Source organism: Delphinus delphis, chromosome 8 (assembly GCF_949987515.2).
Source record: "Delphinus delphis chromosome 8, mDelDel1.2, whole genome shotgun sequence".
NCBI lineage: Eukaryota > Metazoa > Chordata > Mammalia > Artiodactyla > Delphinidae > Delphinus > Delphinus delphis.
Window position 1 is genome coordinate 71,653,942 of NC_082690.1, and position 25,246 is coordinate 71,679,187.

The 25,246-nt window shown below is 36.1% G+C and overlaps 1 protein-coding gene across 1 annotated transcript in view; it reads left to right on the top strand.

Annotated features, from left to right (window-relative positions):
* The first annotated feature begins 14,233 nt into the window (after positions 1-14,233).
* The window catches only part of C8H11orf58 (chromosome 8 C11orf58 homolog), a 28,070-nt gene continuing 17,057 nt past the window's right edge, over positions 14,234-25,246 (top strand). Inside the window, exons 1-2 of the mRNA XM_060018552.1 lie at positions 14,234-14,442; positions 19,302-19,385. Of these exons, the coding sequence (XP_059874535.1) occupies positions 14,380-14,442; positions 19,302-19,385 (147 nt within the window). The 5' untranslated portion in view covers positions 14,234-14,379. The remainder of the gene's footprint in view (positions 14,443-19,301; positions 19,386-25,246) is intronic.

Here is a 25,246-nt window from a genome sequence, read left to right on the forward strand (position 1 = left end):
TTTATGTTCTTAAAAGTCAAGACAGCTATCTTTGGGAAGGAAGAAAAGGTAGTAACTGGGAGGGAAGACTTAAGGGGCACTTAAAATGTTTTATTTACTTTTTCTTTTTTAAGTTAACCATTTTATTTATTTATTTATTTTTGCTGTGTTGGGTCTTTGTTGCTGCGTGTGGGCTTTCTCTAGTTGTGGTGAGCAGGGGCTACTCTTCATTGCTGTGCGTGGGCTTCTCACTGTGGTGGCTTCTCTTGCGGAGCACGGGCTCTAGGCATGCAGGCTTCAGTAGTTGTGGCACATGGGCTCAGTAGTTGTAGCACACGGGCTCAGTAGTTGAGGCTCACGGGATTTAGAGCACAGGCTCCATAGTTGTGGCACACAGGCTTAGCTGCTCTGTGGCATATCGGATCTTCCTGGGCCAGGGATCGAACCTATGTCCCCTGCATTGGCAGGCAGATTCTTAACCACTGCACCACCAGGGAAGTCCCAAAGTGTTTTATTTCTTGACCTGGGCAGTGATCACATAGATATGTTTACTTTGTGACAACTGAATTATATACTTAGAATTTGTACACTTTTCTGTATATCTATAGTATTTCTATTAAAGAAATTCAAAAAATAAAATTCTGTGGTCACACTAAAATTTCATTTTATATTACTAGTTAAATTAAGACATCATCTGAAATTTAGGAATCTTTTTTTTTAATTGAGATTTGCTTTTTAAAGAGGATTTTATCCTTAACAATACTTCCACAGTTTTTAAATTCACAGAATTACAGAGTTTTGCAGATGGAAAAAAAATAAACTAGTTTGGCTCTAAGAGAGTTTAGGTGACATGGCCGTGATTAAATTGATAGCAGTGATAGGACTAAAATTTAGAACTTCCATATTACATGGAAAGACTTTAAAAGTTTTTAAGTAGAGTTAGACTCCATTAGAGAGACTTGGAGTCCCTCTATAATCTTGATGGTTTATAATGCTAAAAGGACAAAAACTACAAGCCGGTCATTCATTCTCCCATTTCTGTTGTAATAAAATAATGAATAAATCATAAAACAAGGAAGGAACATCATACTCAGCCTTCTGGTGAGGAACTTTATAAGAATTAGCAATCCATGTCCTTTGAACATTTTTTTAAACTTACTCTTTATGAAAACATACAGAACATTTGTGTTCAACCAAATACTGTATTAAAAACAGAGTCGTCTCAATGCACATTGCCTCTTTCTCTTTCACTTTTGTAACTTGTGCATAAACCAGTTTAGTAGCAACAAAATCAAAGTGCTGATTCCTGCTGGAAATGCAGCTACATTTGAGCTACGAGCAATTCACAAGATTCAAGGCTATAACCACTTATTCTCTTTGTTTCCTTCAGACTTTGAAGCAATTCTTCCTCTTTGTTCTTTCTTTTCTTTCTTTCTTTCTTTCTTTCTTTCTCTTTCTTTCTCTTTCTTTCTATCTTAAGAAGAAGCCATTCTTCTGGCTCAGAAATTTAAAATAAGCTATGGTAACATCCTTTATGTCTGGTCTTTTCCTGTTTAATCTCTCTCTTTTTTTTTTAACTATTTTGTTTTGGGGGAGGGGAAGGAAGGAGAGTTCTAAGAAAAGCTTTCATAACAGGTTCAAAAGTATAAAAGCCATTTCAAGCTCCAGACATTTGTAGCCTTTATTTCTATAGTCCTTGAAAGGGCTTTTTAAATGTTAACAGCTAGGATAGGACTGCTTTACCATACTGATTTTCCAGGCTTCATTTCCTTTGTAGTCTTGGGTTCTTCCCCACCCTTAAAATCCCCCAATAACCTCCATGCCAGCTTCTTTTCTAAAATAAAACAAAAACAATTTAAAAAAAAAAGATTTCATTCATCATGGTAATGTGTATAGGCAGACTTCTGAGATCCCATACAGAGTGACCATCTCTCGAATACAGAGTATTAAAATATTTTTGCTTTAATTTCTTCTGTATTTGGTGCTTTCATGTGCCTACTTAACATCCTTTCATTTTTAACATAATGACATGTCACCTGCAAAGTTATTACAACTAAAATTGCTGACAAGAAGCTTTGTTAGCTCCCTCTCCTTAGAAATGCTGAAATACAATCTTCAAAAACTAAGTGTCAAAAAGGTGCTCATTTATATCCTAAGTTTAAAAAAAAAAGGCTTAAATCATTTAAATCAATAAATGATACAATCTTATCCTATTTTAGAAAAAAATTAAATAAACACAAAATATAAATCTGAAACACTGAATTCCAAGGTCATAACAGTTATTATTTCTGGGTGGTGAGATCATAAATGTTTTTAATTTTCTTCTTGCTTATGAATATATTTTAATTTATCTTAAGTGTACATGCATTGTTTGTAATAAGGGAAAATGCTGCTCATAGTTTAAAAAATAAGAGCTGTTTTAATACTTCCAGCACATCATATGAGTACTTCTTAAAAATTCATATACATATATGCTTACATTTAGCTATTTGCATGTGTATTTTATTAGTTAAAAATTCTAAAGTATAATTTCCAAAATGGTAAACTCATGACTCTCATATAAATACAAACAACAAGGACAGCAATCATGAGTTAAAATGTTAAGTGCCAGGGATTTTATTTAACATATTAACGAGGAAACCAGTAAGAAGTGAAAATCAATTCATAATAGAATCTGACTTACAGAGATTTATATTCTCTACTGGAAAAAAATTCTTTTGCATTACCAAGAATAGGAATCAATTACATTGCTATGGGCAGAAAACATTTGCATTGTTTTCAGTTTTCTACAATTTAACTTTTATCCCTGCAGAGCTGTAAAACAGCCTAGTCAATCAAACATGACAAAAAGTACACACTCATATAGAATCAGATAAACCCTCTAGGGCCCCTAAACATTCAGCATTCCCTTGAAAAGAAACCCAGTGATTTTGTTTTGCCCATTTCCAAGTCTTTGACAAATTTTTCTGATACATTTTACTAATTAGTAAACTGAATTAAAACTATCACAATTAAAATTTTAATTTATTTAATTCTCTTTCTTATGCATCCCCTAGAAATGTTTAGTAAAGTGTGCTGAATTTAATTTGTATATGGTCAAGGTATATCACAAAATATTTGAGGTAGTACAAGCTTTAGAAACTTCACCCCAGTCTAAATGATAAAACATTAATAAATTATAAAACATCATGAAATACTGATATACAAAATAGGAAAAACTGTATAAAGAAATGATGAGTAATTCAATATAAAATCATAGTCCCAAACACAAATGTCCATAGAGAAACATGCTGTCAAATAAAGCATGATCAACTCTGTTTTTCCATCAGTAACTTTTCTAAAGTTGAGAAAATTTTAAGGGAGAAAATCTTAAAACTGAGAAAATTCCATCTGCTGAACTAAATTCCCCTTCTCAACTAAAGAATGATTTTCATCATCTGAGTATTACAATGGAACAACTAAATCCAAATCACAGAAGCATAGTTTGACTAAGAAACTGAAACCCAAGTGACACTCCAAGGTCATATAACTACTTAGATATTCAACAATACTTGCTGTTATAAAAATTATAATTCACAGTAGTCCTACCTTACATTAAACATAAAATATCATAAAAAATAAACACAAAAATATTTTAATAATTACTGGACACGGTAATGAATGAAGTGATTAACTACTAGACACAAGCACATTGAAGGAATCCTTGATTTTTTAGATTACTGTCTTGAAAGAGAACAATTATTTCTTGGAATTGAGCATCACAAATTTGTAGGAAATTGATTATTTGCAAGTTTTCATTCAATAAATATCCTGTATACCATGTGTGAACTAACTCTACATGTAGCAGCATAACATAGTGATTAAGAACATAAACATTACAGCCAGAGCAAGCCATCAGCTCTACTGTTTTTAGATACGTGATCTTGAGCACATTATTAACCTTTATATGCCTCCATTTCCTTGGCAAGTTACTTAATCTGTATATGCCTCAATTTCCTCACCTGTAAAATGAGATATTAACATATATAAAACACTTAAGGAAGAAACTGGGCACAAAGGAAGCATTACCAACATGTTTGTCAAATCACTGGTTCGAAACGTGGTCCTCAGACCAGCAGCAGCATCCAGAAACTTGTTACAAAATCTTCTGACACATCACAGTCCTAACTGATTAAGAAACTCAGGTAGGGCCCAACAATATAAGCTTTCACAAAAAATCTTCCAGGCGATTCCAATGCGCACTGAAGTTTGAGAGCCATTGGTGTAAATTAATAAGATTTTATCTCTTTCTCTCTGAACTTTAATACATGTCATTAGTATACATAGCCATTGGTATACTTGGTGTTTTGCACACCTCATTTTTTACCACAAAACATCTCAAAGATTTGGTTTCAAAACTGAAGGTAACTTCACATCTACTAGGATAGCTATAATTAAAAAAAACAGATAATAACAAGTATTGCCCAGGCTGTGGAGAAACTGGACCCTTCAAACATTGCTGGTGAGAATGTAAAATGGCGCAGTCACTTTGGAAAACAATCTGACAGTTCTTCAAAAAGATAACCACTGAGTAACCTCATGACAGCAATTCCACTCCTAGACATACACCTATGAGAACTGAAAACATTTTCACACAAAAACTTGTACATAAATGTTCATAACAGCATTATTCATAATAGCCAAATAGTGGAAACAACCCAAATGCACATGAAGTGATGAATGAATAAACAAAATGTGGTATATGACACAATGGAATCCTATTCAGCTATAAAAAGGAATAAAGTACTGATACATGCCACAATATGAATGAACCCTGAAAACGTTATGCTAAGTCAAACTTAATCCCAAGAGACCACATATTGTATGATTCCATTTATATGAAATGGCTAGAATAGGCAAAACTATAGATTCAGAAAGTAGATTAGTGGCTGCCTAGGGCTTGGGGAAGTGGAAGGAAAAATTGCTGGTTTCTTTAGAAGATGATAAAATTGATTTTGGTGATAATTGCACAACTCTGTGACTATATTACAAAAATATTTAATTGTGTACTTTAAATAGGTGAATTATGTGGTATGTGAATTATATCTCAATAAACCTGTTATTTAAAAGCCTAAAACTATGCCAAACTATTATTGATGGAAAATATTTGTAAAATAAAAACTGATGCAATAACAAAAATCTGTACCTAAATCCTAAATTATATTATCCTGAAAGTGAGGGAGGGAAGAAAAGGGCAAAAGGAAAAGTGTTAAATTCTTCACACATTTGACAGGGGAGTCAGGAGACACTGAGATATTGTTTTAATCTTGATTAGAGTAAAAACTAAAGTATAACCATTAATAATATTGAAAACAAAATGTATATCCTCCAAATTAATAGAAAAAAGAAACTAGAAGGATTTACATTTAGATGTTAACTAGTTACCTCACAACTATGGCACTATGAGTGATTTTTATTTCCTCTTCATTTTCCACATTTTCTACAAAGGGTTGTTTTATCTTCATGTAAGTCTGCTTACTTTTGTGACTCTGACTTTTTTAAAATCTAATTTTATTTACTTATGTATTCACTTATGGTTAATTTTTAATATGCTAATAGATTCAGGTAATTTAAAATTCAAAAGATACAAAAAGGATGGTGAAAAGTCTTGCTGCTACCAGTGCACTCAGCCCCCAGCCACCACCACAAGCATGGAGTCTACAAATATTAGCAGTTACTTCTTGGGTATCTTTGTTGACATATTTGATGCATATATATTAATTCTTTTCTGTCTTTTTAATACAAATGCAGTATAACGTATACACTGTTTTGTATCTTCCTTTTTTCATTCAACAATGTATCTTAGAGATTGTCCCATATCAGTACCTGCAGAGCTTCCTCTTTCTTTTTAATGGCTACATGGTAGTTCACTGTACGGATTACCATACTTTATTGAGCCTCATATTCACATACTACTTTTATAATTGGCAAGAACAGCAAAGTGATTTTGGAGAAAAAACTATCTATCTTTTAATCTCAGGCTCTTCTTCCTCATTCTACTTTTTTTTTTTTCTTTTCCAAGTAACTGTCTTCTACATGTTCACTGGGTGAATGCAATCACTCTACTAGTTTGCCCATCATATCTAGATGGGTGATTTCCACATTTATGGCTCTCTCCTAACTTTGAAGCCCATATTTCTAACCGTCTACTAGACAACTTCACTTGGTATTCCACTAATACTTTAAATTTAACATGTCTAAAATTAAAAACTTCTTACCACATAAACCTACTCCTCTCTCACCACATTCATTCATATATTAATACAATAAAATTTTATTGAATCATGGTTTATACACAAGACATGATGCTAATCTTAGATCCTATCCAAAAGAATCTTACAGCCTAGAATAGCCAGCAAGACATATATCTTTGTTCATACCTCTGTGATAGCACATATATTTTTGTTGTAAATAATGATGACAGACTAACCAAGATAAATAAAAGGTAGTAGTAGAAAATAATATTGCAATGGATGTTGAGGTCAGAATATAGACCCTTAATTATAGGCTTAATTATATCAACTTAAATCTGTATAAAATGGAAAGCTCCAGAAGTTTTTGAGCAGGAGAGTGTCTACATTCCATTTTCAGATGATGGATCCCGCCATGATGTGTAAAATGGATTTAACTGGGGAACTATTCAAGGATGGGAGAAGGATATAATAAATCTATTAAACAGATGATTTGAACCTGAACAGACAGAGTGGAAGACTGAAACTCAAGGCTTTGATCAGGCTGGCTTTGATCAGGCTACAGAGTTTTGTCTCGGAATATGATACTTTTGTGCTTATCAGGTTTCAGTCACACAAGACACTAACCATTTCCAAATACATGCCCCACCCTGCCTCCACTGTTTTCCAAGGCCTAGCTCAAAAACTTTTGGGGAAGAATTTCCCCTTTTCCCTCAGCTAAAATGAACTGCTGTAACTTACTGGTGCCATTTAATCATTCTTCCCCCACCAAACTGTAAACTCCTTGAGGTAAGGGATTACTTATTATTTATTCTGGTTTTCCAGAAATTTAGCACACTGCCTGACACATACTAAGTACCTATATAAATGTTGAGTTATACTGGCACAGTGGAAAGTACATGGGTTTTTGGAGTTTGACAGACTTAAGGACTCAATCCCAGCTGAACCACTCGCTCGGTAACTCTATGATTATGGGCAAGTATTTAACATTTCTTAAGCTTCATTATCTATAAAATAAAGATTCTTGCAAATTGTTGTGAAGCTTTGATATCAGTTATTTAAAAAGCACCTAGCAAAGTATATAGCACATAGTGGAATTCAATATATAATAGTTATAATAATGGCTTCAGGAATTTTTTTTTAGTCTCAAGTAAAACAGCAGATTTTTTTTGTACAGAGCTTTTATTTCTTCTTTAGGTTTGTTAACTATGCTCAGTTATGACTCCCCTTAGTTGAGGGATATCAATGTATGCACTCAACAAATATTTATGAATGCCTACTACATGCTAAGCATTGAGTATATAAAACTGAGGAAGGCATGGTCTCTATACTCAGGAAAATTATTTTAAAATCCTAAGTAACAGGGTCTCCTTTCCTTGTCTTTACTACCCAAGAAAGAAGGACACTGCAGAGTTTCTGGGCCTTATACGAGATATAACTCTGTTACACTGTATAATTTCATATTTCCTATATTAATTTAAAAAATATTAACTACCCTGTGGCAGGCATTGTCCTAGAAGATACAGAAACAAAAAAAAATGAAGATGGAACAGTTCCAATCCTGAAGAAGGTATTTTAGAGTATCTTCTTGTTTTTAAAAACAAGGAAGAATGCACCCAACATAGGACCACCTCAATACATAAGGCAAATACTAACAGCCATAAAAGGGGAAATCGACAGTAACACATTCATAGTAGGGGACTTTAACACCCCACTTTCACCAATTGACAGATCATCCAAAATGAAAATAAATAAGGGAACACAAGCTTTAAATGATACACTAAACAAGATGGACTTAATTGATACTTATAAGACATTCCATCCAAAAACAACAGAGTACACATTTTTCTCAAGTGCTCATGGAACATTCTCCAGGATAGATCATATCTTGGGTCACAAATCAAGCCTTGGTAAATTCAAGAAAATTGAAATTGTATCAAGTATCTTTTCCGACCACAATGCTATAAGACTAGATATCAATTACAGGAAAAGATCTGTAAAAAATAAAAACACATGGAGGCTAAACAATACACTACTTAATAACGAAGTGATCACTTAAGAAATCAAAGAGGAAATAAAAAAATACCTAGAAACAAATGTCAATGGAGACACGACGACCCACAACCTATGGGATGCAGCAAAAGCAGTTCTAAGAGGGAAGTTTATAGCAAAACAATCCCACCTTAAGAAACAGGAAACATCTCGAATAAACAACCTAACCTTGCCCCTAAAGCAATTAGAGAAAGACGAACAAAAAAGCCCCAAAGTTAGCAGAAGGAAAGAAATCATAAAGATCATATCAGAAATAAATGAAAAAGAAATGAAGGAAACAATAGCAAAGATCAATACAACTAAAAGCTGGTTCTTTGAGAAGATAAACAAAATTGATAAACCATTAGCAAGGCTCATCAAGAAAAAAAGGGAGAAAACTCAAATCAATAGAATTAGAAATGAAAAAGGAGAAGTAACAACTGACACTGTAGATATACAAAAGATCATGAGAGATTACTACAAGCAACTATATGCCAATAAAATGGACAACCTGGAAGAAATGGACAAATTCTTAGAAATGCACAACCTGCCAAGACTGAATCAGGAAGAAATAGAAAATATGAACAGACCAATCACAAGCACTGAAATTGAAACTGTGATTAAAAATCTTCCAACAAACAAAAGCCCAGGACCAGATGGCTTCACAGGTGAATTCTATCAAACGTTTAGAGAAAAGCTAATACATATCCTTCTCAAACTCTTCTAAAATATAGCAGAGGGAGGAACACTCCCAAACTCATTCTACGAGGCCACCATCACCCTGAGACCAAAACCAGACAAAGATGTCACAAAGAAAGAAAACTACAGGCCAATATCACTGATGAACAGAGATGCAAAAATCCTCAACAAAATACTAACAAACAGAATCCAACAGCACATTAAAAGGATCATACGCCATGATCAAGTGTGGTTTATTCCAGGAATGCAAGGATTCTTCAATATACGCAAATCAATCAATGTGATACACCATATTAACAAACTGAAGGAGAAAAACCATATGATCATCTCAATCGATGCAGAGAAAGCTTTTGACAAAATTCAACACCCATTTATAATAAAAACACTGCAGAAAGTAGGCATAGAGGGAACTTTCCTCAACATAATAAAGGCCATATATGACAAACCCACAGCCAACATTGTCCTCAATGGTGAAAAACTGAAACCATTTCCACTAAGATCAGGAACAAGACAAGGTTGCCCACTCTCACCACTATTATTCAACGTAGTTTTGGAAGTTTTAGCCACAGCAATCAGAGAAGAAAAAGAAATAAAAGGAATTCAAATCGGAAAAGAAGAAGTAAAGCTGTCACTGTTTGCAGATGACATGATACTATACATAGAGAATCCTAAAGATGCTACCAGAAAACTACTAGAGCTAATCAATGAATTTGGTAAAGTAGCAGGATAAAAAATTAATGCACAGAAATCTCTGGCATTCCTATACACTAATGATGAAAAATCTGAACGTGAAATCAAGAAATCACTCCCATTTACCATTGAAACAAAAAGAATAAAATATCTAGGAATAAACTTACCTAAGGAGACAAAAGACCTGTATGCAGAAAATTATAAGACACTGATGAAAGAAATTAAAGATGATACAAATAGATGGAGAGATATACCATGTTCTTGGATTGAAAGAATCAACATTGTGAAAATGACACTACTACCCAAAGCAATCTATAGATTGAATGTAATCCCTATCAAACTACCACTGGCATTTTTCACAGAACTAGAACAAAAAATTTCACAATTTGTATAAGGGCTTCCCTGGTGGCGCAGTGGTTGAGAGTCCACCTGCCGATGCAGGGGACACAGGTTCGTGCCCCGGTCAGGGAGGATTGTACATGCCACGGAGCGGCTGGGCCCGTGAGCCATGGCCACTGAGCCTGCGCGTCCAGAGCCTTTGCTCTGCAATGGGAGAGGCCACAACAGTGCGAGGCCCGCGTACCGCAGAAAACAAAAAAACAAACAAACAAAAAAAAATTTCACAATTTGTATGGAAACACAAAAGACCCCGAATAGCCAAAGCAATCTTGAGAACGAAAAATCGAGCTGGAGGAATCAGGCTCCCTGACTTCAGACTATACTACAAAGCTACAGTAATCGAGACAGTATGGTAATGGCACAAAAACAGAAATACAGATCAAAGAACAGGATAGAAAGCCCAGATATAAACCCACGCACATATGGTCACCTTATCTTTGATAAAGGAGGCAAGAATATACAGTGGAGAAAAGACAGCCTCTTCAATAAGTGGTGCTGGGAAAACTGGACAGGTACATGTAAAAGTATGAGATTAGAACACTCCCTAACACCACACACAAAAATAAGCTCAAAATGGATTAAAGACCTAAATTTAAGGCCAGAAACTATCAAACTCTTAGAGGAAAACATAGGCAGAACACTCTATGACATAAATCACAGCAAGATCCTTTTTGACCCACCTCCTAGAGAAATGGAAATAAAAATAAACAAATGGGACCTAATGAAACTTAAAAGCTTTTGCACAGCAAAGGAAACCATAAACAAGACCAAAAGACAACCCTCAGAATGGGAGAAAATATTTGCAAATGAAGCAACTGACAAAGGGTTAATCTCCAAAATTTACAAGCAGCTCATGCAGCTCAATATCAAAAAAACCCAGCAACCCGGGCTTCCCTGGTGGCACAGCGGTTGAGAGTCCGCCTGCCGATGCAGGGCATGTGGGTTCGTGCCCTGGTCCAGGAAGATCCCACATGTCACGGAGCGGCTGGGCCCGTGAGCCATGGCCGCTAAGCCTGCGCATCCGGAGCCTGTGCTCCGCAACGGGAGAGGCCACAACAGTGACAGGCCTGTGTACCGCAAAAAAAACAAACAAAAAACCCCAAACAACCGAATCCAAAAATGGGCAGAAGACCTAAACAGACATTTCTCCAAAGAAGATATACAGACTGCCAACAAACACATGAAAGAATGCTCAACATCATTAATCATTAGAGAAATGCAAATCAAAACTACAATGAGATATCATCTCACACCAGTCAGAATGGCCATCATCAAAAAATCTAGAAACAATAAATGCTGGAGAGGGTGTGGAGAAAAGGGAACCCTCTTGCTCTGTTTGTGGGAATGTAAATTGATATAGCCACTATGGAGAACAGTATAGAGGTTCCTTAAAAAACTACAAATAGAACTACCACACGACCCAGCAATCCCACTACTGGGCATATACCCTGAGAAAACCATAATTCAAAAAGAGTCATGTACCAAAATGTTCATTGCAGCTCTATTTAGAATAGCCAGGAGATGGAAGCAACCTAAGTGTTCATCATCGGATGAATAGATAAAGAAGATGTGGCACATATATACAATGGAATATTACTCAGCCACAAAAAGAAACGAAATTGAGTTATTTGTATTGAGGTGGATGGACCTAGAGTCTGTCATACAGAGTGAAGTAAGTCAGAAAGAGAAAAACAAATGCCGTATGCTAATACATATATATGGAATCTAAGGAAAAAAAAAGGTCATGAAGAACCTAGGGGTAAGACAGGAATGGAGACGCAGACCTACTAGAGAATGGACTTGAGGATGTGGGGAGGGCGAAGGGTAGGCTGTGACAAAGTGAGAGAGTGGCATGGACATATATACACTACCAAACGTAGAATAGCTAGCTAGTGGGAAGCAGCCACATAGCACAGGGAGATCAGCTCAGCGGTGCTTTGTGATCACCTAGAGGGGTGGGATAGGGAGGATGGGAGGGAGGGAGATCCAAGAGGGAAGAGATATGGGAACATGTGTATATGTATAACTGATTCACTTTGTTATACAGCAGAAACTAACACACCATTGTAAAGTAATTATACTCCAATAAAGATGTTAAAAAAAATACAAGGAAAAAGAGTATTACCGAGTTTTTCTGCCACACATGCAGTTCTATTACACTGCATAATTTCATCCTTAACTATAGCCTTCTGTATATGAAACTGAATAAAATCTGATGAAACGATCCAGACTTTATTATCTCCTACGTTACTTCTTGGATTTTAATCTTGTTTTATGATAACTTGAAAATTTAGCCATCCAAGTGCCAACAATTCTGGTGAAGAAATAAAAGTTCACTAGCTCATTAAACTTTTCTGGACTTTCATCAATTAGTAAAGTTTGAACTATTTACTAACTACTAACCTTATTGATGGTCCTTTTTTATTTCAGAATTCTTTCAGAAGTCTACATTACCTATTCAGCCATCCTATTTGTTTATTGATAACAAAAGTAAGGATTCTAAATTATATATATTATACTCTGTCAAACCCTTTGAGTATGAACTGTAGTCCATCCTAGAAAATTCTGTAACTTAACTGTATTTCATTGTAGTTATGATAATAGAAACTTGGTAGAATCATGGAGTTAGGCAAAGCACTATAAATAATTTAATTAATAGTAAAGAGCAAGCAACCACTTCCCAAAAATACCTTTTCTCCTCATGGGTTTACTCTTCTCCTCCTTAAGGTTTATTCTTACCACAGAACTAATTGATAAAGATACCCTTGCTTGGTTATAAAATATGACCCTACCTTAGATTTTTAAAAATATTACCCTAATTAGAATTGTTATTCCTTTGCTTCCAAAATAAAAGAGCAAAATTTGAATACATGACTGCATAAGTTAAAGAACTGTCTTCCACTAGTCACAGTTCTATAAAAGATTCAGTGATCATCTGAAATCTAGGAAAGTAATACTATTTCTGCACAGGCAGGCAAACTAGTGTAACTGCTGAGATCATAAGCTAATAGTTAAGCAGTTTCACAGGCTGCTCTCAGTACCAAAATGCACTCTTCATCTGTATTGTCTGTACAGACTGTACTTACTTGTTTTAGAACAAAATTAAAATTCTGAACAAGGTCAGAAAGCTTCAGAATAAGTAAGGAAAAAGGAGGTTCAGATTCAGGCCTAGTTAAAACTTCAGATACCTTGACACTCCATGAATTAAACTCCAGTATCCTAGTAATACCTATAGATTCAGTGCTTTCTTTCTGACAATGGTTGGTGGGGAGAGGGGAGATGGGGGAAGGGCTGCTTAATGGGTATTGACAGTTCCTTTTGGGGTGATGAAAATGTCTTGGAACTAGGAAGAGGTGACGGTTGCACAGCACTGTTTATGTACTAAGTGCTACTTAACTGTACACTTTAAAATGGTTAATTTTGTATAATGTTAATTTCACCTCAATTTTTTTTAAGTAAATATTTCTTAAAAAGAAAAGAAAAAGATACAAGGCTTTTTCGCAGAGATGGACTTCACTTTGAAAAGGCCCCCAAAGTACAAAGCCTACATACCAGCAGCGAGGTTGAAGAGGGTCACTCCCACTTCACATAAAGCCGCATGGAAAGCTTACAGGATTCCCTCATATGAACCTTGGTTACAATAATGGCCAATTAAGTGGCATTTACCACCAATATGAACTCATTTCAGTGAGAATGAGAAAGCGGGAAAATGTTTGGCGGGAGTTTTTTAAAAGCTGCCCCACCGATTTAGAAATCACCTACGAGCAATAGAGAACACCACGGGGGAAACGGTAGGAGCCATATTTTTTTCTGAACGGTTTTTGTCTTGCGGTGACTGTACTCGTGAGGATTCAATAAGCCTCAAACATTACCTTTAAACCTAGGTGCTTAACTATAACGAATGCATTTGTCAATGGGGCAGCGTCTCACAGGAAAATGCGAAAAGCCAGCCTAAGTCTCTTTCTGTAGCGACGAAGCTTGAGCACAAGGATCACCGCCATATCCACTCGACGAAAAGCTCCCTCCACCAGCCGAGGAAGACGCAGCTTCGGCGGGCACTCCCGCCACACAGCGCGAGCTGCGCCGCTGGGCTTCCTGGGATTTGTAGTTTTAGTCAACCCTCCGTCCCCTTTGTTCAGGCGGTATGTGGTGAACCAGAAAACTACAACTCCCAGAGCGCTCCGGGGTGGAGAGCGCACGCGGCGGTGACGACAGTGGCGGAGAAGACCCGGAGAGGCTCTGCGTTGTGGAGTGGCGCTCCTTGGGCTGGTGGCGGACTGCAGGCTGCTGGCGCCGCGGCTGAGGAGAACGGCGAGTGGGTTCGGCATTTCCCGTTGGGGTCTCCGCAACGATGAGTGCTGCCAGAGAGTCCCATCCGCACGGGGTGAAGCGTTCAGCCTCCCCAGACGACGATGTAAATAACAATGGCGGAGTGGTGGAGGGTTGAGGCCTACTAAAGGCTGGGGTAGGCCGGGAAGGGTGGATGAAGACGGAGGAAGCGTCTGAGGTGACCTGAAGGGGGAGGGCCGAGGGGAAGGACCCAGAAGAATGGGAAATATCCCTTTTGCTTAATTTGAGTTGGAATGTTTGAAGAGGTCCGCATGCTAAGAGCCGGAGGCCTGCGTAGGAAGGGGAATCGAGGAAGGAAATCCTGAATGGTTGAGAAGTGAAAGAGCTTAGTCAAGGGACCATGTTTGCCTGTTCGTGGGCTGATGAAGCTTCTTTATGGGGCCTTTCTATTCAGTAGAAACGGCAAGATCCTCCCTGTTTTAGGCTTAAAATGCTGCTGTGATAAAGTCAAGATGTTCATGCAAATTTGGACAGATTTTTCTGGCCGGGATTATTTTTGCAATGTACTGTTAAGAGTTAAACTTAACTGTACTATTAAGAGTAAACCAATAAAATATTGAACGGAAAAATGGTACCAGGGGAATAATTTGGTTCTGGCGCACCGTGCTGAGGCCTAATACGTTGAGACGTAGAAGCCCGTTTCGATGTCAAGTACCTCTTTTCCCTCTCCTCCCTCCCCCTACAGTTGCCAGTTTAAATTGCAAAGCATTCATTCCTTAAAGTAAACCATTAAATATTTACTGCTGTGCCAGGTGTTGGGAATTCAAAGATGAATAACTGTGGTGTTTATCCTAGGCCTTTTGTGTGTTTGTACTAGCCCCTAGCGCGGTGTCATGGATGCTGCAGTAACCAGTAAACGTAAAACTGGGTCCTTCATACAATGGATAAATGCCATGGAAACGTTGATGGGGAAACTGGGGGGGGGGGGGGCCGATGGAGAGGTCATAGTTAAGAGTGAAGAAGGGAGGACATCTAGTTTTCTTTAGGTTGTTTAAAGTGCTGTCAATTTCTGAATGTGTAGAGTTTATTTTCTATAGTGCAGTTGAGTTCCTTTCATAATATTTTACTTTGCGAACTATAGAAAGCTCACTGAACACTGTTAGTGCATCGATTGTAGCAAATGAGATGATGTTAAGACTCATCCCTCTTTGGGTAAGTGGTGGGGTTAGGTCCAGAATAGTAAGGCTCTTTACTGAAATTGATTTTAGCTGTGCAGAAAGATTAGTAATCAGTAAAGATTTGGGGACAAATAGTTATATAGTGAGATTTATTCATTCCTGCTGTTCCTCCCTACAACTGGTTTTGAGATCTTTTCTTGTTAATGTGGTAGGCCAGTACCTACCAGGAATGTATCTAGGCTTTTGAGTAACTTGGGTGCCCTTTTAAAAACTATTACATTGTTTTCCTCCTGGTATTTAACTGTGACTTGATTGCTAGAATGTCAAGCACCTGTTTTGCTAGAATCAAAGAAATAATCTTTTTGACACAAAACTCTAGGTGATATTAGGTAATTTAACAAAGTTAAAGGGATTAAGTAATTAAATCTCTACATCTTTTGATGGGATCAGTTTAAACTAGATGACCTTTAAGACCTTTTCCAATCCTATAAGCATTTTCTTTAAAAGAGGTGGTTACAGTTGCAATTCAAGATTAGGTCCTAGGACCTTCACGCGTTATCTGAAAAGGATTATGTTGCTAATTCTATATTTTAGTGCAATACAGCAGTAATTTGTCCCTTGACGGTGATTTTTTTTTTTTTTTAGTCAGTTTCTTTAATATTAATTTTATTTTTGTTGGTAATTGGGAGTTATCTTTAAGTGCTTGTGTTTTTAATCTTTTAAGCATAATATATATTTTTAATAGATTTATTCTATTTATTGGCTACGTTGGGTCTTTGTTGCTGTGCGCGGGCTTTCTCTAGTTGTGGAGAGCGGGGTCTACTCTTCGTTGCGGTGCAAGGGCTTCTCATTGCAGTGGTTTCTCTTGTTGCAGAGCACAGGCTCTAGGGGCACAGGCTTCAGTAGTTGTGGCTCACGAGCTCTAGAGCGCAGGCTCAGTAGTTGTGGCGCACGGGCTTAGTTGCCCTACGGCATGTGGGATCTTCCCAGACCAGGGCTCGAACCTGTGTCCCCTGCATTGGCAGGCGGATTCTTAACCACTGCGCCACCAGGGAAGCCCCAGAATATAATATATTTGTTTTTTAAATATATGTCTACGTTTAGAAAATAACCCAATTATAGTGTGTAGTTGGTCAGCAATTTCTAATAAACCTCTGCATGTAAAAGATAATCGAAGTTTTCTTTGCCCACTGACCTCACACATTTAATGGGGGTAACAAATCATTGAATCCAGTTGTAGGAAAACGCTGACAATGGTAGAAATAAATTCTAAGAGTTACTACAGGGTGTACTGAGGAGGAGGTAAATTGACTGCTGTTCTATAATAAGGGTATTAAGGATGAAGCCAACTTAAAAATGGTTTCATTGGTTTGATTAGAGGGGAGAATTGAAAGCTATCTTTCAGGAAGTAAGAGGAATGGGGAGGTTAATTTTAGTAACTGGTGGAGAATCTCTGAGAATGTATCAGGCACCCATGTGATTTTTAGAATGCAGCACTTGAGCAAGGTACTTGCTACTCTATGCCAGGTCCAGGGAACAGTGATTTAGTGAGAATCAGAACTTAAGCCTCACTGGTAGTTTGTTTTTTGGTTTTTTGTTTTGTTTTAACTATATTGAGCCAGAAACAGTTAAGAACTAACTAGTCTATGAAAAAATATGAACTGTCAGATGGAAAGAAGTAGAGATTTGGAACTTAGGTAGCCAAAAGGAATAGCCATAAGTGGGTGTCCAGTATGGTACAAATACTTCAACTCTCATATGCCCAGGTGGGATGGTCATCATTGTTTGATATATGTATTATTCTATTAGTCTTTTATGAATAATATTAAGAATAAAAGGATAGTAAAAACAACTTTATTAGAAATTTTGATATGAACTGAACCATAGCAAACCTAGTTTTCTTGATTTTTCACTATATATATACCCAAAATGTTTAGCATTTTCTGAATATAGCTAACAGCTTATCAGTTGTCATGTGTGAAACTGAAACATATAATTTCAGATTTCAAATATGTTTCTAATAGATTTTAGCTTTATTTTAGTTCTTGGATTTGCATCATCAAAATATGATACTTGAAGAATTTTTTTGAAGTGTTTTCATTGCTCATAGTTTTGTGTCAAACGGGGTTTGTCTTCTTTGCTCTATAATTGCAAAACATTTTCATTTTTAGATTATAAACTCAATTAGAATGATCAATCCAATGAATGTTTTTCATTTCTATATTCCTTCTAGTCACCTGCCCTCGGTACTTGTCCACTTACAAACCATATCAAGTAAATTTTGGTGTACAAATATCATAAAAGATGATATTAAATAGTCACATACCTCTTTAGAAAAACGGGATGGTCCAGGCTGTTGTAGCAATATTGCAAAATATTGCAAGATGAAGTTCTTCCTATTGAATGGCTTTCTAGATGAAAGTACCATATATTTTTGTTATTTTGTCTCTCATTGACTCCCGGTTGGAGAAAAGTTATCTAGTATTTCATCATCCAAAAACTCGTTTAATTGCAGTTAAGTTTGCCATTATCATTAGTTTAGACACTACCTGTCATTTTGCATTCACCTTGTTATTCGTCTAATAATTGTGAAATGCCTTCTGTCAGTTTTCAGTTTTTTACTCGGTTGTCATGAGTAGAAATTAAAATTTTCAGCTGGGTCCAAAGAGAGCTAGAAGCATACAACAGAGGGGTGATGTCTTCTTGAAAGATGATGCAGCACTTTGGACAACACGATGAGAAAACTTTTCTACCATTTTTCTATCTTATTATTTTAGTCATTTTTAGCATATTTGGGAATGATTAATGAATTATAATGAAATAATTCTTAAATTTGTTTCAATATGTAGGGAAAAATATCGCTAGGATTCCATAATATATATTAGATTTATAAAAGGGTTCAATAGACCCATTTGATAATTACAAGATAGAATGAGTTCTATTCTTTTTTAAAAAAAAATTAGTAAATTTTCTCTTTGTTCTTTGGAAGACCTTTAAGTAAGAATAAAAGTCCTAACAGGTACTTCCCTGGTGGCACAGTGGTTAAGACTTTGCACTCCCAATGCCCGGGGCCTGGGTTTAATCCCTGGTCAGGGAACTAGATCCCACATGCATGCCACAGCTAAGAATTCGCATGCAGTAGCTAAGGAGGCAGCCTGCCACAACTAAGACTGGGCCCAACCAAATAAATATTAAAAAAAAAAGTCCTCACACATCAGTCCTTACAAATAAGGAAAGTGTTCAAAAAAGAAACTAAAATTGGGTCCAGTTGACTCTGATATTGTACTGTTCTTTAGAATATCAATATAGCCAGGGTTTTAAGTTCAGTTAACAGCTGTAGCAGCCTCCTGGGTTCAAAGTATTAGGTACCCTAGGGCCCTGCAAGGCTCTAAGGCAGTAGGTCTCAAAGTGTGGTATCCTACATCAGCAGCATCAGCATCTCTTAGGAATTTGTTAGAAGTGAAATAAATCTTCAAGCCCCACCCCAGATCTGCTAAGTTTGAAACTCTTGAGGTGTAGCCCAGCAGTTTGTGTTTTAACCAGCCCTCCAGGTAATTCTTATAGTATAAACTTTTGAAAACCAGATCTCTGGCTGCAAAAGAACTAAAGGACTTTCCCTTAAGGTAACAGAAAAGGAGTATATTCTAATTCGAATATTATGCATATGCTTAACTTCCTAAGCAAGAGTGAGTCCAGTTTATAGTGAAAACTGACGGGGAAAAAGCTTGGGATTTACTGGTAGACTCTAAATTTTTAAATATTTATTACTATGCAAAAAAGATTAATTGGCTAATTTCTTTTCCAGCTTGGATCTAGCAATTGGGAGGCAGCAGACTTAGGTAATGAAGAAAGAAAACAAAAGTTCTTGAGACTTATGGGTGCAGGAAAGGTAAGCATCAGACAGAATACATTTTTACCTTTTCTGTGAAAATAATGCCCTTTTTTATGTATGTTAAGTGAGAAGGAATGAATACACTTGGATCCCATTTTACTGTTCTGCATGACTACTTTAGGCTTTCGGAAATATAGCTGACCTCACTGAGCTGCTTCTAGGATTCTCAGTGCCACTGGGTGGTAATGTTTAGAGACTGCATAGAGAAAAAATTTGGTTTGAGGAGACTCTCGTGGAAGAAAGAAAACGTGAAAGTTCATGATTTGCCATCTGTTAGCCTGATAATTTGATACAAGGTACTTCTGGTCAGACCATTTGGTAGGTCTTTCATATTTTATAGTTCCTTCCAGCCCTTGAAGTAGTAGCCAAGGGAATAGCCTTTGTCAAAAACTTAATTTTAAAAATGTTCAGTATATTTTGAAATCTTTTTCAGTTCGATTAACGTAATAGAAGATATAAAATATAGGTGCCAGGAAACATCACGTGTTGGAAATAACTCTTGTTCCTAGCAATTAATTTTTACATGCAAATACAGTGATCTCTAAATACTGATGTTTTTTTGTAAGCAAGTACATTTATTTTCCTAACACTGTCCCAGTAATCTTTCTGCAAACCTGATGTGGAAGAAAAAGGAAAACTTTTTTCTCTTTTAAGCTCTTTAGAAATAAGTTCTGCCCTTTGTTTTTTATTTGTATGGGAATGCATTTTACCAACAGCTGTTGACTACTACATGCCAGGCACTGTACTAGGTCCTGGGTGAGGGGGTCACGTAGATCAGTAACATAAGTTTGGAGCTATCATGTGCTGGAGGAAACCAGATAATGACAATATAGAATTATAATTGCTATGGAAGAGCTATGCACATAATGCTGTGGAATCAACAGGCAAGGGAAGCTCACTCTGGCTTAGCAGCACAAGAAAGCTTCCCAGAAATAGAATTGATCTGAATCTGAGGGGATTAAGAGTTAGCCAGACTAGAACAGTGGATTTGGGCATAGGGAGAGATCATGTAAGATGTTAAGCCCTATACAAAGGAAGCATTTGTATAATATCACATTAATCCAGATTTCCCAATAATTTGTGAGTTGTCATAGAAAGTAGTCTGAAGTTTCTCTTGGTTCATGCAAATAAAAGATTTTGCTAAGGATATATAAAGTAATAGTTTAAGGGTATGCTCAACCTAGTAGGATCACATTTCTTTAAGTACCTAGGAAGAAACACCCTAACATAAAATGTATGAAATTTAGCTACCAATAGTCAATTGTATCTCAATAAAACAGGGCGGGGGTGGGTGGAGAACAAATTGAACAATTAAAAAAAAATTTGGCTGCCGATCAATGGGCATAGCATACGTTAAATTCTTTGCTAACAGTGCAAAGATCATAGCTTTGATCTTTTAAGTAGGCTGTTTAGATTTATACTATTTTGTGGCCCCAAAGTACATTCCTAATCCTAGCCACTGAGTATTTTATTGGTCACAGGGAGAACCAGCTGAGAAAGTATGATAGACCAGTATAATACTATCATCTTAGAATAACTTGATGCCATTATGTATATTCAAATCTTGTTATGAGGTGTCTTCTGCAATAAAGGAACAAACTACTGAATTATTGATTTGCTTTTGTGCTAATAACATGTAAGGCAATAAGCATTAATGCTTGAACCTTTTCAGGAGTATCATCTTTGGGTATGGAGAATGTGTCATGATTTCACAATAGGGTGATTTGTTATTTACTATATATACACAGATAATTGGTTAAGATTGCTTTGCAAAGTCAAGTTTAATCTCACTTTCAGTCAGTTTTAGTGAACAATTTCCCCTTTTTTTCAGTTGTTTTTTTTTTTCTTAATTGAGGTATAACTGATTTACAATGTTGTATTAGTGTCAGGTATACAGTGAAGTGATTCAGTTATGCATATATATAGATAGATTGATATTCTTTTTCAGATTCTTTTCCATTATAGTTTATTATAAGATCTTGAATATAGTTCCCTGTGCTACATAGTAGGACCTTGTTGTTTATCTATTATATATATATATAGTAGTTTGTTAACCCAAAATTCCAAATTTATCCCTCCCACCTCCTTTCCCCTTTGGTAACCATAAGTTTGTTTTCTATGTAAGTCTGTTTCTGTTTTGTAAATAAGTTCATTTGTATCATAATTTTTAGATTTCACATGTAAGTGATATCATAATATTTGTGTCTCTCTGTCTGACTTCACTTAGTATGATACTCTCTGGGTCCATCCATGTTGCTGCAAATGGCATTATTTCATTCCTTTTTATGGCTAAGTAGTATTTCATTGTGTGTGTGTGTGTGTGTGTGTACCACTTCTTCTTTATCCATTCACCTGTTGATGGACATTTAGGTTGCTTCCATGTCTTGGCTGTTGTAAATGCTGCTGCTATGAACATTGGGATGCATATATCTTTTTGAGTTAGTTTTCTCTAGATATATGACCAGAAGTGGGATTGCTGGATCATGTGGTAACACTTAGTCTTTTAAGGAACATCCATACTGTTTTCCATAGTGGCTGCACCAATTTACATTCACACCAACAGCATCGGAAGGATCCTTTTTCTCCACACCCCCCTCCATTATTTATTATTTGTAGACTTTTTGATGATGACCATTCTGATCAGTGTGAGGTGATACCTCCTTGTAGTTTTGATTTGCATTTCTCTAGTAATTAGTGATATCGAGCATTGTTTCATGTGCCTGTTGGCCATCTGTTTGTCTTCTTTGGAGAAATGTCTATTTAGGTCTTCTACTCGTATGTTGATTGGGTTGGGTTGTTTTTGTTTGTTTTGTTTTGGGTATTGAGCTATATGAACTATTTGTATATTTTGGAAATTAATGCCTTGTTGGTTGCATCATTTGCAAATATTTTCTCTCATTCCATAGGTTGTCTTTTCATTTTGCTTATGGTTTCGTTTGCTCTGCAAAAGCTTTTAAGTTCAATTAGGTTCCATTTGTTTATTTTTGTTTTATTTCCATTACTTTAGGAGACGAATCCAAAAAAATAATGCTGCGATTTGTGTCAAAGAGTGTTTGGCCTGTGTTTTCCTCTAGGAGTTTTGTAGTATATGGTCTTACATTTATGTCTTTAATGCATTTTGAGTTTATATTTGTATATGCTGTTAGAGAATGTCCTAATTTCATTCTTATGCATGTAGTTGTCCAGTTTTCCAAGCACCACTTCTTGAAATTAGTGGTCTTTTCTCCATTGTATATTCTTGCCTCTTTCATCATAGATTAATTGACCATAAGTGCATGGGATTATTTCTGGGCTTTCTATCCCGTTCCATTGATTTCTGTCTGTTTTTGTGCCAGTACCATACAGTTTTGATTACTGTAGCTTTGTAGTATAGTCTGAAGTCAGGGAGTGTGATTCCTCCAGCTCTGTTCTTAAAATTGTTTTGGCTATTTGGGGCCATACAAATTTTAAAATTATTTGTTCTAGTTCTGTGAAAAATGACATTGGTGATTTGATAGGGATTGCATTGAATCTGTAGATGGCCTTGGGAAGTATAGTCACTTTAACAATACGGAGTCTTCCACTTCAAGAACATGGTATATCTTTCCATCTGTTTGTGTCATCTTCAGTTTCTTCTATTAGCATCTTATAGTTTTCACAGTACAGTTCTTTTGCCACCTTAAGTAGGTTTATTCCTAGGTATTTTATTCTTTCTGATGTGATGGTAAATGGGGTTGTTTCTTTAATTTCTCTTTCTCATATTTCATTGTTACTGTATAGAAATACAACCAATTTCTGTATATTAATTTTTTATGCTGCAACTTTACCGAATTCATTGATGAGCTCTGGTAGTTTTCTGGTGGCATCTTTAGGATTTTCTATGTATAGTGTTATGTCATCTGCGAACAGTGACAGTTTTATTTCTTCCTTTCCAATTTGGATTTCTTTTATTTCTTTTTCTTGTCTGATTGCTGTGCCTGGGATTTCCAGTACTATGCTGAATAAAAGTGGCAAGAGTGGGCAGCCTTGTCTTGTTCCTGATCTTAGAGGGAATGGTTTCAGCTTTTCACCATTAAGTATGATGTTAGCTGTGGGTTTGTCATATATGGCCTTTATTATGTTGAGGTAGGTTCCCTCTATGCCCACTTTCTGGAGAGTTTTTATCAAAAATGGATGTTGAATTTCATCAAAAGTTTTTTCTGCATTTATTGAGATTGTCAACTGAAAAAGTGCACAACCTAGAAGTTGAGAATTATGTTTTATTTGGCGGATTTTCTGAGAACTTAAGCCTAGAAGATAGCCTCTCAGATTGCTCTGAGGGACTGCTCCGAAGAGGTAAGGGAGGAACCAGGATGTATAGGAGTTTTGCAATAAAAACTGGATAGTTGGAACATCAAAAGATAACTGTTAATTAAAGAAACTGTTAAGGGAAACCAGACGTGTCAAGTTAATGAATTTAACACTTTTCTACATCTAGGAAGATGCAAGACTGGACTCATTGAAATCATTCATTTGATTTGCACCTTAACTATCTAGGGCCAGTATCCTTCTTTTCTCCATTCTGAATCCCCACAGGGTGCACGGTTGGGAGTAGCTGCAATGGCTGCTGGTTTGATGGCTGCAACATCCTTTGTTTACTGATAGGGCAGCATTTTTCATTCACAGTGCTTCCCCTTGATCATAAATTCAACCGACATTTGGGAAGCATTTCATGACCAATTTTGTCCCACAGTGCTAGGAAGGCTCATTCCTAGATCAGGCAAAGATTCTGTTGATAGGCCACTCAAATTTTTGGATTAGGACCTGTTAATAATCTAAAATTCTCTGGATCACCTATCTTGCTAGTCTGCTATGACCTAGAAAATGTTTTCTCTTGTTGCTTCTTTTCATACGAGAGTTGCACTGTTACAGTTATCCTGTGTAGAGTTTTTTATATACACATATATATATATATATATATATATATATTTGTGTGTGTGTGTGTATGATCAACTGTTTCAAGACCTTTAGCCATCATTAATTTTTTTGGAGACCTGGTTACACATTGGGTAAGAGACAATCTTATAAACTAGACAGGATAATTAATATAGTCAGTAACATTAATAAGGTCATAGTACGGCAGAGAGAGACACAGAGCATAAACAATTCAGGAACAAAGAGAACAAATTAAAACAATGATTAATAGATAACTAATAAGAACCTGCTGTATAAAAAAATAAATTAAATTCAAAGAGAAAACAGTGATTAGTATAACTAGTTGTAATCTGGTCACAGTAAACCATCAAGTCCATAGGAGAGCCAGGTGGAGAAGCCAAATATGGAAGGATTAGGTAGAGAGGAAAAAATATGTTTTATTTTTGTTTATAAAAGAATACTTGATCAACTTGTAGGTCATAGCATAACAGAGGAAAAGTTTTTCTGGAAAACAAAGAGGAAAAGCCAATATATTTCCCCAAAAAAGTCATAAAGTTATAAATCATATTTATAAATTCATTCAGTCCCATGTAATTCCTGTTGATTTGGATGAAGTAGTCAGGTTTTACATTAGAGTTTTGTCATTTCTTACCCAGTTCAGTGGTATGATCTAAAAGTTATCAGAAACTTATACTTGTTAAAAAGTCCTTTTTATGAATCATCTTGAAGATCTTCCTTTTATAAAAGCATCAGACTAAAACAATGACTATTTATAAATGACAGGACTTAAAATGCCATGGTTAAAGATCTGATTACAATGCAGTTGACAAGGAACTTGGATATTTCGATAATAACTAGAATTATGATTGATAACATTATACCAGGATATCTCAGATTTTAGTAATTTCATATAAATTTTGGAATATCTGTATTAATGACATTTATACATACAATATAACATAAGG